The sequence below is a fragment of the Dreissena polymorpha genome, chromosome 4 (genome assembly GCF_020536995.1).
Source record: "Dreissena polymorpha isolate Duluth1 chromosome 4, UMN_Dpol_1.0, whole genome shotgun sequence".
NCBI classification, from domain to species: domain Eukaryota; kingdom Metazoa; phylum Mollusca; class Bivalvia; order Myida; family Dreissenidae; genus Dreissena; species Dreissena polymorpha.
In genome coordinates, this window is record NC_068358.1 from 89365915 (window position 1) to 89383739 (window position 17825).

The following is a 17825-nucleotide window of genomic DNA, read 5'->3' on the forward strand; positions in this document are numbered from 1 at the left end:
GTTTTTCATAAGATGGATAAACAAGATACTAACATGTCACGAAAACAACATGAAAGTTATCCCATTTTCCAAACGGTGTGTACTAGGCATTAAAACAACTTTTCCATTATAATACTGTGTACAAATGATACTGGACGATTTTTTCATGAATGAGATAATTACATTAACGACCGGTAACATTGGTTATTGGGGTTTTCTGCCAGTGCACTTCTATTATTGGACCGAAGTTCAAAAATGCGTTGATGGTTTACATGTTAGTATGTTGATGCTGCATTAACAAATATAAGTGTATATGTAGTGAAAACACCAACAATAAACAACGGTTGCGATAGACACCTATAGCTGTTAGATGACCATAATATCACTTTAATGCCACCTCGCATCTGTTAGTTTTAGGCTGAACCGAGTTTTGCCAACCATTCTCGTCTACGATCCGCTGTTAGTTTTTCCCAATCTTCTCCCTGATTCTTTATTATCGCTGGTATTCTGTAATAATGCAGATCCTTTTCACGGTCCTTACGATTTGAACACCCAATAATAGAACACTTTATCACCATTTAGTCGTTTTCAACGCACCGTTATCGATCCAATGACAGCTCCTTTGTGCTCGACAACTGAACCATAAAATGTTCGCATGTGCCTCCAAAATGGCTGCTTGGTAAATATTACGCAACGTGAAATTCGTCTAATAGACATGCATCTGTCCTATATAAAGGCCACTCGTACGACGAATAACAAATACCGGTCCCTGGAAGTACGGGCTTTTACCGGATTTATCCACCTGTATCCAATTTCAATTCTCAGTTACTTAGCATGCGGTTAGTGATAGTTTTGCATAAAAGTTTCATTAACAATCAGAAAACGGAATAAGATATTTACGAAAAGGCATGTATATAAGACCTTGATATTATCTGAATGTTAATTTGTGAATGATCAGATGACAAGCGGTGTTAAAATTGCACATAAATTAATTTTTATTTCCGCATATTAATAAACTGTCAATTTTATACAAGCCTAAGGTACAGATGAATAGCACAAAATTGTATAATATTTTTTTTAAGTACAGGCGTGAGTAATTTTAAATCAAGTTACAACATAAGTTGCCATGGGAAAAGATAAACAAAACAACACATACTCGATTGCTCGTATTAACACTTAATAAATATACACAATAATTGGTGGTTAGACCGGGTTCAAAAAGTCGATTATTAAATATAGCGAAAATCGATTTAAATATAAACTTCTTGTCAAACTAAGAAGGGGAAAATTGCGACTGAAACAAAAACTTCAAAATAACGGGAAATTCGGATTAGCGATTTTGGAAATAACGGTGATCTACTGTTTTTCACTTAAAAATATTAAAATGAGGCAATTTTCAGGATTACCTTTACTCAACTGTTATTTTTTAGCTCGATTCGTAACAACATTGGGCGATATTGTTATCACGAATTTAGTCCAGTATAAAATAGTATTGCATTATCCGCCTTTCTGATTAGAAGACTAAATAAATTATACTAGTTATCAGAATTCTATAAGTAGTTTATGCAATTGTCGTACACAGAATGCCGTCGACTCTTTCCGAGCCGCGGAAAACGGGGGATTTCCGGGAGACCTACCGGAAGAACCAGCCCTCCGACCGTTCGCCATTGCAGCGTCTGTTCACGTGCAATCGAAAGCGCCTGACCAACATGGCGCTAAGTCTCTTTCCGGTGTGGCGGATCATGAGGAAGTACCAGTGGAAGACGGATTTCCTGGCGGATCTAATCTGCGGGATCACAGTAGGGATCATGCAGTTGCCGCAAGGTGAGGGCCTTTGTTTCTCATATGGCGCTCGGTATATTTCAATAAGGTCCGATAAAATCGTTGCGAATCTTTACATAAAACTACACGAACATAATGTTATCAAATGAATACTAGTATATGATATATTTCTTATGCATGGCTTTTTTCTTGGTGTGGAAAAGAGGCATATTATTTCAGTAGGGGGATTGTAAGTATCGGCAAAGGTTAAGTAGACATTTTGTGAAAATTGCATCGATTAAAGAAAAATCTATTGAGGAAGGGACCTATATTATATAATATAATAGCACTTTCTAACGAAGGAAAACAATGCAATGAATAGCAAACATATATATCAGATCATCGAAATACATACATCATAATAATTATTTTTCGGTGTGAAGTTATCGGGATTATTTATTAAATACGAGGGTGTCTGCAAATTAAAAGAAAGATATTTTTATAATTGAATATGTGTTTGTGTTATGCAACATTGATATTTGTTTATGTGCATATGCTTGTTTGACTGAGAGGATGCCATACTTAATATAATTTATATTAGGTATGTAAATATGTTTGTCCATGTGACGTATTATTAGAGAAACAACTGCATGTCAAAAAGTAGTTTATTACTTAACACTGACTTGTGGGCATGCTGAATCTTTTTTAAATAAACTCATTTGCTGGAAATATGTGATGTTTTTGCGTTTTTAACGATAATTTCTAAAAAGTTGAAAATGTTGGTATGCAAAAACGAAAATGGTAATTTACACTACTTTCGTATATTTTAGTTGCTTTCAGATATGCGTTCGTTCCTAATACATGTGTTTCCCTTTAAAAAAAAATTCAATTGACCCGTGTACATCGACTCAATCGTTGGACGTAGACATTTGTTATTTACAGGTATGGCGTACGCAATGTTGGCTGAAATGCCACCGGTGGTCGGCCTATACCTGTCGTTCTTTCCAGTCATCATTTACTACATCTTCGGTACATCCAAACACGTTTCCATGGGTAAGCTGTCGTTATACCATTTGTTGTGGTAGAACTGTGTCTACTAAAATTCAGGGAATTTCAGCATTTCAACTTACTAGGCTGACGATAGTTGTGACGAACTTAAAATGTTGGTCAGATCAACATGTCATGGTAACAATAATACAGAGCAACATATGTTTCTATGGAATAATATTACATAACATTGTAGCCAGTTTGATGACCAAGCGACAAGTTGTTATACTAAAAAAAAAACGTGTGTTTAGTAAATGTTTTAAACACAATTTAATTGTTTCGCGACCGAAACTTTCAATTGAAAGCAAGGTTTAAGTTTTTGAGTGAAAGATAATCTATGATACCGGTATATCGTATAAAATGTATTCATGCCTTTGTACCCAAATGAAGCTAATTTAACGGTCCACTCACTTTTTGCAATAATCTGCCAGGTGCTTGACCCTTGTCCGGTTAAAAAACCTCGTGCGATGTGTCACGTGTGTTTTGTAAAGGTTTTACCGTAGTTACTATTTTTCGGACTCTGAAACACCCACCTTTTGCAATAATCTGCTTGGTGCTTGACGATTGTTCAGTCTAAAAAAACTCGTGCGTATGCGACAATAAAAAATTATAGCGTTAAAAAAAGTGCTTTATCCTTTGTCTCAATCAAAAGCGCGCGAAAATTATACATACATATAGGACGTCGCATGGAAAGTATGGATATATTTTGTGTTGTATAAAAATGGGAACATCACGTCAGGTGAATTACGCGTGTTCAGTGGAAAAAAACGCCCGGGTTGGACGTTATTTCATCACATCTTTAAATAGTAACAGATGCCAAAATGTATTTGATTCTTAAGAAAAGTTGCGAATGTTTGTGTTTCTTGTTATTCTTGAGTACATTTACCGGTATATAGTAAATATTTACCAAAATTTTGCTTTAAAACTGGAATATACGGGATTATCGGGTAATTGGCAAGTTATTATTTTGGTACAAGTAAGCAATATATTGCGATATATTGCAATACGGGTTTTTGAACTGACAATATATTGCAATACGGTTTTTGGCGTATTGTTGCAACACTAATAATGACGTCACGAGCACTTAATATTTGAAAATAATGGTTTTTTTTTGCTTTTTGAGTTGCATTATGTGTTAAAAATATATTACATCTTGGTATAAAATTGTTTGTTTTGTTAAACCTGATTCGATTTTACTAAAAATGATTACTTTATAGTTGATTCCGAGTAATATGACCATTCTCCGCCGCGCGTGTCAGCTATATTTCAGCACTGCCGAAATAGAGGAAAATTTATTCCAGTGGTTTATTTCGACAATGCAGTCTGATGATGGGATAAAATAATTTATATTCTATGCGCATGGAAAATAGTGTCTTGTTCTGTGAAAACTGGGTATACTGCATATGCGTAAAGTGTCGTCCCAGATTAGCCTGTGCAGTCCACACAGGCTAATCAGGGACGACACTTTCCGTTTTATTGTTGTTTTTTTCGTTAAAAGGAAGTCCGCACATGCATTATGCCCCGATTTCTCAAAATACGACTCAATAAATCGGCTTTTATTTATAGGCACCGTTGCGGTGGTTAGCTTGCTGACTGGCTCAGTTGTCGCTCGATTTTACGATACTGCTGGCACGTCAACGTCAACAGTGCCCGGTAATGCCACCGAAGACGTCAACGTAACGGTCGCCACTGTGGCATCTTCTGGGCTTAGCGATGAGCAGAAGATTGCTATCGGCATGTCCGTGGCTTTTCTTGTTGGACTTGTGCAGGTAAATTTAAGTTACTGAAGAGATCTATATTTAACCCATTTATGCCTAGTGGACTCGCCCATCCTTCTAAATTGGATCAATTTATTTCTTAATACAGGGATGTCTAGTATATTTATTTCTATATTAAGAATATTTCGTACAGAAATTCATTTAAGCAAACAGCACAAACCCTGATGAGACGCCGCATCATGCGGTGTCTCATCTGGGTCTACGCTGTTTGCCAAGGTCTTTTTATTCTAGACGCTAGGCATAAATGGGTTAATGGCTTTCTTGTTGGACTTGTGCAGGTAGATTTAGTAACAGAAGAACAAGTTATTTAATTTTACGTCTACATATACGTAATAGTTTACTTTAATGCAGATATGAAATCTTAAATTGTTTTGAAAATCAGTTGTTAAAAAAACGGAGAAGCCAAGCAGTGTAATACAAACCATGTTTACAAAACATGTAATTAATTGTAAATTCACAAATCAATGCGTTTATTTCAGCTTACTGAAAATTTCAACGAAGTTTAACCTGTACCTTAATAGTTGTTAAACACGAAAGTCACTGTATGAATTATTAATGAGATTAAATTGTCCCATCAAATATATACAATCAGATCCGTGCAAGGTGTTTCGTATCGGATCCAGAAGGCCAATAACAGGCTAAGTGGACAATGGTTATGCATACAGTGTTTACAAATGTGCAATATATAAGGAAATCAATGTATGACAGTTGAAACATAAATACTACTACGAGTTATACTAATAATACTAAAAACATAAATAATAATACTAATAATATTAATAATACCGACACTAATACTAATACAATTGATAATAATAATAAGTAATAATAATAATAATAATAATAATAATGATAATAATAATAATAGTAATAACACATATTTTCTACTAAAATGGTGCAAGGTATATCATGTAAATTTACATAACATGCAACTCAAAATTGTTGATTAAATCACATCTTAAGCTGCAAAAAGCAAACGTGTAATAATTATAATAATGATAATAATGCAATGTTATTTGTGAAATCAGATTATATAACAATGAAAAGCAATTATGTACATGTCTAAGTTAACCGATTTAAGGATGATATAACTGCTCCCGCTGCTTGCTGATGTTTTGTTTACCATCATTCAACCTGCCTGAGTGTTTACTAAATGTTGTACAAGACAATTTATGGTTTTGTTTGCACTTTTTGTAGTTTAGAAATAGCGAAGTTGACGCAAATAAAAGATAACTACAAAAACAAAATAAAATAATGATGGGTGGTCAAAACTGGATAAAATCGTCAGCATTTACGACTTAGACCCGTTTCATAATAGGCGGCGACACATTGCGGCAAATTGCGAACGAAATTCTCCTAAGTATCCTAACACTGTCTGAAGATACGATTTTGAAGATAAGATTTGCGACTCAGTCTCTCTATCATCCGCAAGTCTTTTTTCATGTCGCATACCATTCCTATCCGCGTATTTTGAAACAATATTTAGTTCTTAAAATACTTGCTTTTGTTCCAATGTCCGTAAGATAAAGATTTTAGCAAATATTCCCCCAAAAAACAAATAATCGCTTCTGAAAAACTGGGTTTAGTGCATTTTGAAAAAAAAAACGTCCCATATTAGCCTGTGCAGTCCGCACACGCTAATCAGGGACGATACTCTTCGCTTTTATGAAATGTTATGTTTAAAGGAAGTCACATCAAAACGAAAATGTCATCCCTGAATAGCCTGTGCGGACTACACATGCTTTTCTGGGATGACACTTTGTGCATGTGCATGAAGTTCTGTTTACTCAGAACGTATATCAATTATGCAATTTCCTTTGTTTACATTGTCTAGCTCATCATGGGTATTTGCCGTCTCGGGTTCGTTACCACGTACATGTCGGACCCACTGATTGCCGGCTTCACTACTGGTGTCGCAATCCACGTGGGCACCAGTCAGGTCAAATACGTCTTCGGGCTCAAAATTCCACGCACGGACGGGATGTTCCAAGTTGTCAATGTCAGTATTCGTTAAGATATTTAGAAATGAACTTCATTGTTTTGATAAATCATCGTTTATGACTAACATTATTTATATAAGGGAAAATATATAAGTCTGGGCTCTTATGCGTGCATCCGTTTTTTGTCTACGTTAACCCATATATTTCTAGCGTCTAGAAAAAAGGTCTTGGCAAACAGCGTAGACCCAGATGAGACGCCGCATGATGCGGCGTCTCATCAGGGTCTGCGCTGTTTGCTAAAGGAATTTCTGTAAGAAATATTCTAAATATAGAAAAAAATATACTAGACATCCCTAATTTTGGAAATGAATTGATCGAATTTAGAAGGATGGGAGAGTCCACCATGCATAAATAGGTTAAATTGCCTGGCTAATATGTTTATTAACTCAAATGGGTACACATGATTTCTATCAGTTACCGCTAAGTCGCTGTTGTAATAACAACAATATTACAAAATATTTGAAACAAAAACTTTTGAGTCTCTTCAGTTAAAAAATGTTTCCATTCCATTGAGCATTGCGATGTTTAGATACGGCATATGTGCCTCATTTAAATTGTACGAATATACCGGATAACCGATTAACAAACATTAGAACGTTCGAAGTTTATTATAATGTGTTTTAGCTGAAAACTTTAGTTTGCGAAAAGTAATATTAGCTTAACCAGTGAGATATGTCGTAAGTTTTCCTAACGTCCGCACATGATTTACTCATGGTATACTATATATGTTTTTGTAAACATTTTTGAGGTTTGTTAAATTATTACACCATTTGGCATGTATTCGCTAAAATATTCATGTTAAGTTCGCAATCTCTTCCATTTTTTCATCGTGTGACCTGATCCTCATAAGACGCATATAACAGCGGGTATTTGAACGTTTCTATACCCTTTTCATGTATTTCTTAAAGTTCAAGTTCATACTACTAAACGCCTATTATCCTTGAGGTAAACACAACGCACGGGTTGTGCTGGAATAACAATATTCGTTAACGCAGCATGGTTGTTGGTTACATGTGCATTGGGCCAGTTTAAAGTAGATAATTGTAATTTTGACACAAACAACAAAATGTTTCGTTGATTGCGATACTGTCTCTTTCAAACACGTTTCCATTTTTGTACCTTATAATGTTGTTACGTAATAATGGGGAAAATAAATAACACCACGATTATTATAGAGCTGTAACGCCCATACTTAATAATTGCTTTAAATGTATAACGATGCTAATAAAACAGTATGCTCAGACAAATGTCCTGGGTGTGTGTGTGGGGGGGGGGGGAGGCACGCGTAAAATTTAGTTAAGTTTATCAACTGTTATTATGTGAATGCATCTATCGTGTGTGGAGGACAAAGGACAAAACAACTGAAAATATGTTTTGCCATCGGCCTGTAAGGAGTACACTCTTTAGAGTATTTGATGTTTCTCACTATTGGCCAATGTATACATGCAATAATTCGTTACAAACTTATACTATGTACGTCTATATTATAATAGTAACGCATGTCTTTTCAAACAACTGAATTACCAGAATATTATGCTTACATACCCTATATATTCGTATCACAAATTGTCTTAAAGCACACCTCTCACCATGTTATTAATTGAGTTTAATTTTCGAGACAAGAGATTTGTTATTCTCCTGTTTTAGATAATTAGAAAAAACACATAGTGTTTACCTAAGTACTTGTGCGAATTCAATTCGCACTCCATGTCAAAGGATAAGTTCTGTATTCATCAAGGTCTTGTGCGGCACAATACATGTATATCTGTATAAAAACTAACGTTTAAATCCTTTTTTTTCTAAATCAAGAACGAAAACGACGTATATCATATCGGGAGACCAATGTTAAGGCAGAACGATACACCAACTGGAAGGGCACACATTTCTTAAACCTCTAAATACTATAAATGGTTGATATCACGCCGGCATTGCTTAAGGGGTGATATGTAAATGTATGTGCGGTCCATTTCAGACGTACATACACATCTTTTCGAACATTCACAAGACGAACATCGCTACCCTCATCATCTCGATCATCTGCATGGTAGCTCTCTACTTGGTCAAGGAGCAAATCAACCAGAGATTCAAGAAGAAGCTCAGGGTGCCCGTCCCCATCGAACTTATAGTGGTATGTCGCCTATAAATGCCTAATCTCCGCACTTATACATTGAAGATGTCCTTTTATTGTGTTTCCTCATTTTTGTATGTATAATACATGTCTTCTTTAAAGGGGCCTTTTCACGTTTTGGTAAATTAACAAATTAAAAAAAGTTGTTTCAGATTCGCAAATTTTCGTTTCAGTTATGATATTTGTGAGTAAACAGTAATACTGAACATTTACCACGCTCTAAAATAGTCATTATATGCATCTTTTGAAGATTTAAAAACCTGAAAATTATAAAGCGTTGCAACGAGAAACGATTGAATAATTCGGAGAGTTCTGTTGTTTTCGTTATATTTTATGAAACTACGAGGATTGCTTATATAAAGTAAAAAATGCATCCTTCATTGTATGAGCATGGACGGCCGAGTGGTCTAAATGGTAGACTTTTACTCCAAGACTCCAGGGGTCAGTTGTTCGAGCCATGTTGATGATTACTTTTTAAAATTTTATACTTGATTTTTACTGAGGCATTCAGATCCAATTTTTATATTTATCAATATAAAGCATTTAATGACAAACTTCAATACATGTGGTTTAACGAACGTCGAACATTTTTTAAACTGAATAACCGAGTTGACTATTCAGCTCATTGCTAGTTCCTATCAAAGGGAGAGAAGTGCCCAAGAAGGTCGATCATGATTTATCTCCCCAAACAGCAGCGCCACTCGTTTTCTATTTTATGCACAACACGAACAACGAGAATAAGCACTTTATTCATGTTTTCTAACATTGATATTCGTTACACTAAATATGAATAGGAAAATATATAAGTACCTTATTTTGTTTGATAATTTGTATACCGATAAACGCTGCAAAGAAAAAAAAAATTTGGTTTTCTGTATTTTGTTTTGTTTTGGTTACTGAAACTCGAATAACCAAGTAATATATGTTGTTTTGATTATTTCGTTTTGTCGCACTTACAAACGAAAAGACGTTATATACATGGGCCTACATGATCACTAAGTTATCTCTTGTTTTAGTAAAACTATTTGTGCATAATTTGTTATATAGTTGATTAGTTTTCTAAAATTCCCCACCATGTATATTCTTGCCCTATTTCTTGTTAGAAACATACATGAAATTGTGAATCATTCTTTTTGATCGAAATATCTCTTTTTGTTTCACTTAGACCACATAGAACACATGATAAATGTCAATGTAAATCAGAATTGGGTCAATTTTCTTTTAATAAGTTTTAGTCATGTTTGTCGAGTATATCTTTTTTGCTCGTTGTAACAAGGTTTTCAACATAGTGTCAAATGCAATTGCTTAATTGCTTTGTATATCAGTGAATTACATTTGCATACGAATGTCGTATAACACTAACCAGACTACTTTTTAAGCATCAACTACTTTACATGTACTTGTCTAATTTTCATACACTTGCTGCTTACACGTTCTTCTGATGTCATGACGACCCCGTTAACAAATTCAATAACACTGAATACAGTCTCTCTGCTCGTATCAAACTATCTCGCCTAGTTTTTTGGCATCACCTTGTTAACATGCACTTGTCTAATTTTGCATACACGTGCTGCTTAAACCTGCTACTGATGTCATGATGGCCCCATTTGCAAATTAAATTAAACTGAATACAGTCTCTACGCAATAAAATTCGATGTACATTTATACAATGTCAATTCCAACTTTACAATTATCGTAACAAGTACAAATAATCTTTCATTAAACGACGCGCATTTTTAAGATTGTTCAAGTGTTACTTTAAATCACCCATGATCTCTAATGTTATTGCTAGTTTTTGATACACGATGATTTTCACAAGAGAATGCGACTTATTTTATGGACAAATAACAATAATATAGTATTCTCATAAGAGGTTAACAACGAAATCACGCCTGTTTTATATGTAAATGCCATTTTATTACATAATGTATGTAAACATTTACATACTATCACAATTACTGTATTAATTGAAAGGAGGTTCGAAACTGACACCATATAAGCGTTCATATGTAAATGTACTGCAACAATAAGGTATGAACCGGGTACATGTCAATGTCATGACAATTTATTGTACAAGAAACTGTCAGCGTCGTGTTTCTTTCAGGTCGTTGGCGCCACGCTTGCAACTCATTATGGAAATTTCTACAAAACGTACGGTGTTAAAATAGTAGGCGATATACCTCGAGGGTAAGTTAAGAAAAAAAATGTGTATTTATCACTTCCTTTTTTTGCGGATAATTTGCTGACTTTAAAAACAATTATCCTGCATGCACATTAGCATTAATAAAACGTTATTTAATCGTCTAACGGGCTAACAAGAAACCCCAAGTAACATGGGTAAAACTTATTTTATAAACTAAAAATCGTTCTTGCAATAATTAACATACATGTACACACATTATTTCTCTTTTTAACAATATATGACCTTTATAGAAGTTGTCACTTTCTACGTGAGATGAACATAAAAATATCCGAAGTACCACTTGCAGAAGCAGAAAACGTCGACATAATAATACATTACCAAGTTCACAGCATGTGTCTGTACGATACATTAGTGCGATTGATGTACATATTTAAACGCGCAATTCGCAAAAGACAACACTGTCATAAAGAAAACAACAACAACAGCACTTTAATTGTTTTGTCATCTTATTAATTTTAAATTGTTTGCAATCTTATTAATTTTCAGCTTACCACAACCATCATTTCCCACCTTTGTGAGCCCGGACAAGTACATTACCGATGTGTTCATCATTGCCATTATTTCATTCGCTCAGTCCGTCTCCCTAGCCGCCATCATGGCCAAGAACAACAAATACACAATCGACTCAAATCAGGTACGAAATACATGCAATAAGAGGGCGTTATTTCGCATATGCGTGTATAACAATTATTTCTCTCTTGTTAATCTTTTTTAAATTCTAATCTTTGCTAAGATTGTTGTATAATCAACCTATTTTTCAGGAGTTGATGGCGTATGGTATTGGTAACATATTCGGATCGTTTTTCTCGTGTTATCCGTTCGCGGCCTCCGTGTCAAGAAGCTCCGTACAAGAATCAGCGGGTGGTAAAACTCAGGTAATAAAGATGGAGGGCTGCGTTGTATTTGCTTTCAATTTGATTGTCCATTACTCCGCATGACGTATATTTATTCATCTGTTTTGGTGGGTATGTTTTTTCTGCCTTATACTTGACCAATATTACAAAAATGATACCCAATATTAAATTTCACAATTTAACGTGTCATCACAATAAACACAGTTTAAAAATAAATATCTAGTAACAATATGCAATTTATAAAATACAATTTTTAATGTGCTGTATCAAAAAACGTATATGCTTTTTAATAATAATGATTATTTGAACCTTTATATTCGATTTAGGTTGCTAGCCTATTCTCAGCAGGGATGGTGTTGATTGTCATTATTTGGCTCGGACCATTGTTCAAATCATTGCCCAGCGTAAGTTTTCGTTTGAAATGCTCTTGAAAAATCATTGATAGCTTTGGAAAGTTCTTCTTAATATAAATTATCCGTCTTACTATTACCAGTGTTGATCTAGCCTATGTTTAACGTAATTATACATGCTTAAATAAGACATGTTTATGTTTCATTTGATGAAATGAGCCGCGTTCTGAGAAAAAAGGGCATAATGCATGTGCGTAAAATGCCGTCCCAGATTAGCCTGTGCAGTCCACACAGGCTAATCAGGGACGACAAATTCCGCTTTTATGGTATTTTTAGTTTCAAGAAAGTCCCTCCTTACCGAAAATCAAGTTAAGGCGGAAAAGGTCGTCCCTGATTAGCCTGTGCGGACTGCACAGGCTTATTTGGGACGATACTTTACGCCCATTCCTTTAGCCCCATTTTCACAGAACACGGCCCAAATGTATTGTTGCTAAGTCTCATGGTGTGTTTTATCAATATGTATATAAAACAACGTATACGTTTTCAAACAAACAGTCCTCGTATTTGTTATGGTTTAAGACTTGCTTATGTTTTAGTGCGCGCTCTCAGCGATCATTATCGTTGCCTTGAAAGGTCTGATTTTTCAACTCTTTGAAATTCCAAACGTCTGGAAAACATCGAAGTATGACTGCGTAAGTACGGGACACAAAGGAATACAATTATATATTGGAATTTAAAAGCTGTCTCCTTTGAGGTTTCTATTTGCTTCTCAATCATTCAGATTTAACATTGGTTATATTGTGCTTTTACATTTTAACTTTTGTTCCGATGCCACCATAATAGTATGTAAGCACTTTTTGTGTAAATGGGTTTTAAAAAGGCGCATTTATTTGATCTGACAACTTTGAGATTTACCTTGCCTCCAAGCTGTTCCACAGTACTTTAGAGTATTTGTTCTTTGTTCTTGATGTTTTTTAGCCGTTTAACCTAGGTTAATTGATCCTTTCAATGACCTTTGTGCACGCTAAGAGAAGAACGTTTAATCTTTTATTTTTAATATGTAAATGCATTTTCTTCCAGTTTATCTGGGTGGTGACTTTTGTCTTTACCACGCTCCTACACGTGGACTTTGGACTCCTCATCGGAATAGTGTTTTCCTTCTTCACAGTGGTGTTAAGAACACAAGTGTAAGCGCTTTGAGCAAATCTATTTGTTCACGTAAATATTGTTTCCAGATGTATAAAATGTCCCGAAATGTTACATGCACGACTTCACGGTTAATACCTTAGAATTAACAATATAATCTCTTTGAATAACTCGTAAATTAGGACTAAAGTTGTGATCCTGGGACACACAGATTTTAAAAACAACAGCACGATTTTTAATTCTTTTTTGTGTTTGATTTCCCAGAGCTAAACCTGTACATCTTGCAAAAGTGTCAGACGAAAAGATCTACAAAGATCCAAAGTACTACATTCAGGTATTGATACACTTCATATTATAATTGAATTAAAACACATTAATTAAATGGTCATTGTCTACTCTCCGCCACAAAGAGTAATATCGTGTTTGCTTTAAACCTTTCTTAAGAAATTTGTCTTGAATTGGCTTCGCCATGTCGATATTTCTTGTCTACACTGCATGTAATCGACGACACCCATGTTATATGTGTATGTTTCACAGTTACAAAACATGTATACGTCCAGAAATGTTCTTTTTCAATGTTCCATATTTACCAATAAGCATATTTCTAGTGATTTCCATAACGTATACCCTGTTATGTATATCAAGTTATCAACTGTCCCCGTGCTTATTTCCTATTCATGCACATTGTCTTTGTTGATTGTCCACAGACCATTGTGCACAGCACAATCAAGGTCGTCGGCTACCACTGTCCGATCTACTACGCCAATGGCGACCTGTTCGCTAGCGAAGTGTACCGTCTAGCTACCATAAAGCCAGAAGCTCTTCGAAAACACATCCGGCGGTCAAACATGACAAGCAAAGCCAGCCTTAACGTAAGTACCTGATACATTCGCCAATCTATGAAATCGTCAAATTATGAATGTAACACGGCTATATGAACTTCTTTTTTTATACATATATAAACACATAAATCGCCTGCGACTATCAAACCGGAATACGTTTTCAATACCTATTTGAAAATAATCTGAATTAGAGTTTTGTAAAACAGAGGGGGTAATCACGTGATAGCCAAGATGGCGACGTCCATGCTGAGGCAGGTATTTGTCGCCGTTTTATACCCTTTATTACTTGTATTCAATGTTTCAATGCCGCTCATTTTCCAGCCATATCAGCAAGAAAGTCACTGGCGTTTATTTCGTATAAAAATTCGCTCTATATCTCGACTTTACTCGCTGCGAAATTTATTAGCGGGATAGCCTAATTACAATTCCACTTAGAAAATTCGCGGAGAGTAAAGTCGAGATATTAACCGAAAAAAATTAACGCTAATCCCCTTTTTACTGATATGACTGGAAAGTGAGCGTCTTTAACAAATTAAATAAAGTAATACAAGGTATAAAACGGCGAAAAATAACTGTCCTGGCATGGACGTCGCCATCTTGACTTTCACGTGATTACCCACTCTGTAAAAGATAAACATGCTTCGTAGTTCAGTTGGAAATCCATTTGTGTTCATAAGACACGCACAATCTCCAACAAACACACGAGACTGAATTAGTCGGTTTGATCTTAAATAACGTAGAAACTTAATTATGGTACGCGGATTGTAACCTATGTTTTACAATCAATTTCTTCTTTAATATTTGTGTGCTATTGAAAGTATGAGAAACTGAACTTTTTGACGGAATCAACACTGTTATCAACCAAAGCGGAGCAATAATCATAAAACGTTTCCGCAAATATATCCAAGAAGAATCGTACACTGTAACAAAGCGGTTATTTGATATGTTCGCTTCGTTATATGATATTAAATCACATTTGAGCGATTTTTATTTATTGATGATGTTGGTATTGTTTGCGAAATCGTTGGTAAAAAATGTACCTTTTAAGACATCATTCACTCTTTTTAACGCTATAATTTTGGGTATTCCAGAGTACAACTTCTGTCAACGGCAATTCAGCGTTACCACTGTCCCACTCGGAGAGTAGGATAACTATAGACCACGCCTTTCCAATTGCGGACCCCAAGGAAATCCCCACAATGGAGTTCAAGTACCCACTCTCTCACATCATCCTCGACTTATCCGCTGTCGCTTTTGTCGATTCTGTCGGTTGCAAGGTCCTCAAAAATGTACGTATTGTTATCTCGTCTTCTTTTTTGGTGCAGCAATATGATTTGTGCAGATATATTTAGGAAATTAACATTTTAACCCATTTATGCATAGTGGATTCTCCCATCCTTCTAAATTGGATCCATTTATTTCCATAATTAGGGGTGTCTAGTATATTTACTTCTATATTTAGAATACTTCTTACGGAAATTCCTTTAAGCAAACAGCGCAGACCCAGATGAGACGCCGCATCATGCGGCGTCTCATCAGGGTCTACGCTGTTTGCCAAGGCCTTTTTTCTAGACGCTAGGCATAAATGGGTTAAATATAAACGGAAGGTAAGACAACAAACTCGTTTTAATGCTTGTATAAATCTGTTACGTAATAACGCAAAGTGAGATATCTCGTAGGTTATATCTCATGAAGAAATCATATTATTACTGACTGCATCATCCGAAATATCTCTTATACAATGAACTATTATTAATAATAAAATCACGATTTTGTACGTTCCTGATATCCCTTATAAGGAACGTTCAAAATCGTGATTTTATACGTAATTGTGCATCTTACAAAACTGCGTTTGTTACCGTTTGTGTTTACTGTTTATATTGCGAATCTGGTTGGCAGAGTTTTTGTAAGCATTGAATGCGTTGCTGAATTATGTTTTTTGAAATTCAAAATAAAATAAAATTGTTACATATTCAACATAATTATTTTCGTAAATGTTCAACAGATTATTCAAGAGTATGCTAGCGTGGACGTAAAAGTATGGATTGCTAACATCTCTGGTGAGTAAACAAAGCTAACGCTAATATGAATAAACATACTAGACTAATTGCCTGTGAAATGAAATTTGCACATCAATTAATATTTATAAATGCATCATAAACATGTATATAATAACACATTATATTAAACACATCATAATCGTGCAAACTATGTGAAAATAAAACATTTATCTTTGAACAAGTATTTGTGTATGCAATCAGCATAGTTTGACTAATATTCTTTGCATAATTTCTTCAAATGGATTTCATTAAATTGTACATCTTCCTTAATATCATGTTAGTTAATTGTCCCGAACATTTTCACTTTACACAAATGCATCAAACGCCGTTTTCTCAGAGCGCGATTCATTTCTATTATCTTTAATTTGGGGTCGCCGTGGTGTTATGGAAATGGTGTCCGCCTATCGACCGGGAGGTAACGGGTTCTATCCCCGATATGGTGTCCGCCTATCGACCGGGAGGTAACGGGTCCTATCCCCGATATGTTGTCCGCCTATCGACCGGGAGGTAACGGGTTCTATCCCCGATATGGTGTCCGCCTATCGACCGGGAGGTAACGGGTTCTATCCCCGATATGGTTTCCGCCTATCGACCGGGAGGTAACGGGTTCTATCCCCGAAATGGGGTCCGCCTGTCGACCGGGAGGTAACGGGTTCTATCCCCGATATGGTGTCCGCCTATCGACCGGGAGGTAACGGTTTCTTTCGCCGATATGGTGTCCGCCTATTGACGGGGAGGTAACGGGTTCTATCCCCGAAATGGTGTCCGCCTATCGACCGGGGGGTAACGGGTTCTATCTCCGATACGGTGTCCGCCTATCGACCGGGAGGTTACGGGTTCTATCCCCGATATGGTGTCCGCCTATCGACCGGGAGATAACGGGTTCTATCCCCGATATGGTGTTCGCCTATCGACCGGGAGGTAACGGGTTCTATCCCCGATATGGTGTCCGCCTATCGACCGGGAGGTAACGGGTTCTATCCCCGATATGGTGTCCGCCTATCGACCGGGAGGTAACGGGTTCTATCCCCGATATGGTGTCCGCCTATCGACCGGGAGGTAACGGGTTCTATCCCCGATATGGTGTCCGCCTATCGACCGGGAGGTAACGGGTTCTATCCCCTATATGGTGTCCGCCTATCGACCGGGAGGTAACGGGTTCTATCCCCGATATGGTGTCCGCCTATCGACCGGGAGGTAACGGGTTCTATCCCCGATATGGTGTCCGCCTATCGACCGGGAGGTAACGGGTTCTATCCCCGATATGGTGTCCGCCTATCGACCGGGAGGTAACGGGTTCTATCCCCGATATGGTGTCCGCCTATCGACCGGGAGGTGACGGGTTCTATTCCCGATATGGTTTCCGCCTATCGACCGGGAGGTAGCGGGTTCTATCCCCGATATGGTGTCCGCCTATCGACCGGGAGGTAACGGGTTCTATCCCCGATATGGTGTCCGCCTATCGACCGGGAGGTAACGGGTTCTATCCCCGATATGGTGTCCGCCTATCGATCGGGAGGTAACGGGTTCAATCCCCGATATGGTGTTCGCCTTTCGACCGGGAGGTAACGGGTTCTTTCCCCGATATGGTGTCCGCCTATCGACCGGGAGGTTACGGGTTCTATCCCCGATATGGTGTCCGCCTATCGACCGGGAGGTAACGGGTTCTATCCCCGA

At 36.7% G+C, this 17825-nt stretch overlaps 1 protein-coding gene across 1 annotated transcript in view; it reads left to right on the plus strand.

Moving 5' to 3' along the window:
• The window catches only part of LOC127880076 (prestin-like), a 29584-nt gene that overhangs the window by 9741 nt on the left and 2018 nt on the right, over positions 1-17825 (plus strand). Inside the window, exons 2-16 of the mRNA XM_052427305.1 lie at positions 1562-1803; positions 2683-2793; positions 4354-4556; positions 6400-6564; positions 8538-8693; positions 10798-10880; positions 11383-11530; positions 11658-11771; positions 12077-12154; positions 12697-12792; positions 13181-13287; positions 13511-13580; positions 13954-14118; positions 15180-15377; positions 16094-16148. Of these exons, the coding sequence (XP_052283265.1) occupies positions 1563-1803; positions 2683-2793; positions 4354-4556; positions 6400-6564; positions 8538-8693; positions 10798-10880; positions 11383-11530; positions 11658-11771; positions 12077-12154; positions 12697-12792; positions 13181-13287; positions 13511-13580; positions 13954-14118; positions 15180-15377; positions 16094-16148 (1990 nt within the window). The 5' untranslated portion in view covers position 1562. The remainder of the gene's footprint in view (positions 1-1561; positions 1804-2682; positions 2794-4353; positions 4557-6399; positions 6565-8537; positions 8694-10797; positions 10881-11382; positions 11531-11657; positions 11772-12076; positions 12155-12696; positions 12793-13180; positions 13288-13510; positions 13581-13953; positions 14119-15179; positions 15378-16093; positions 16149-17825) is intronic.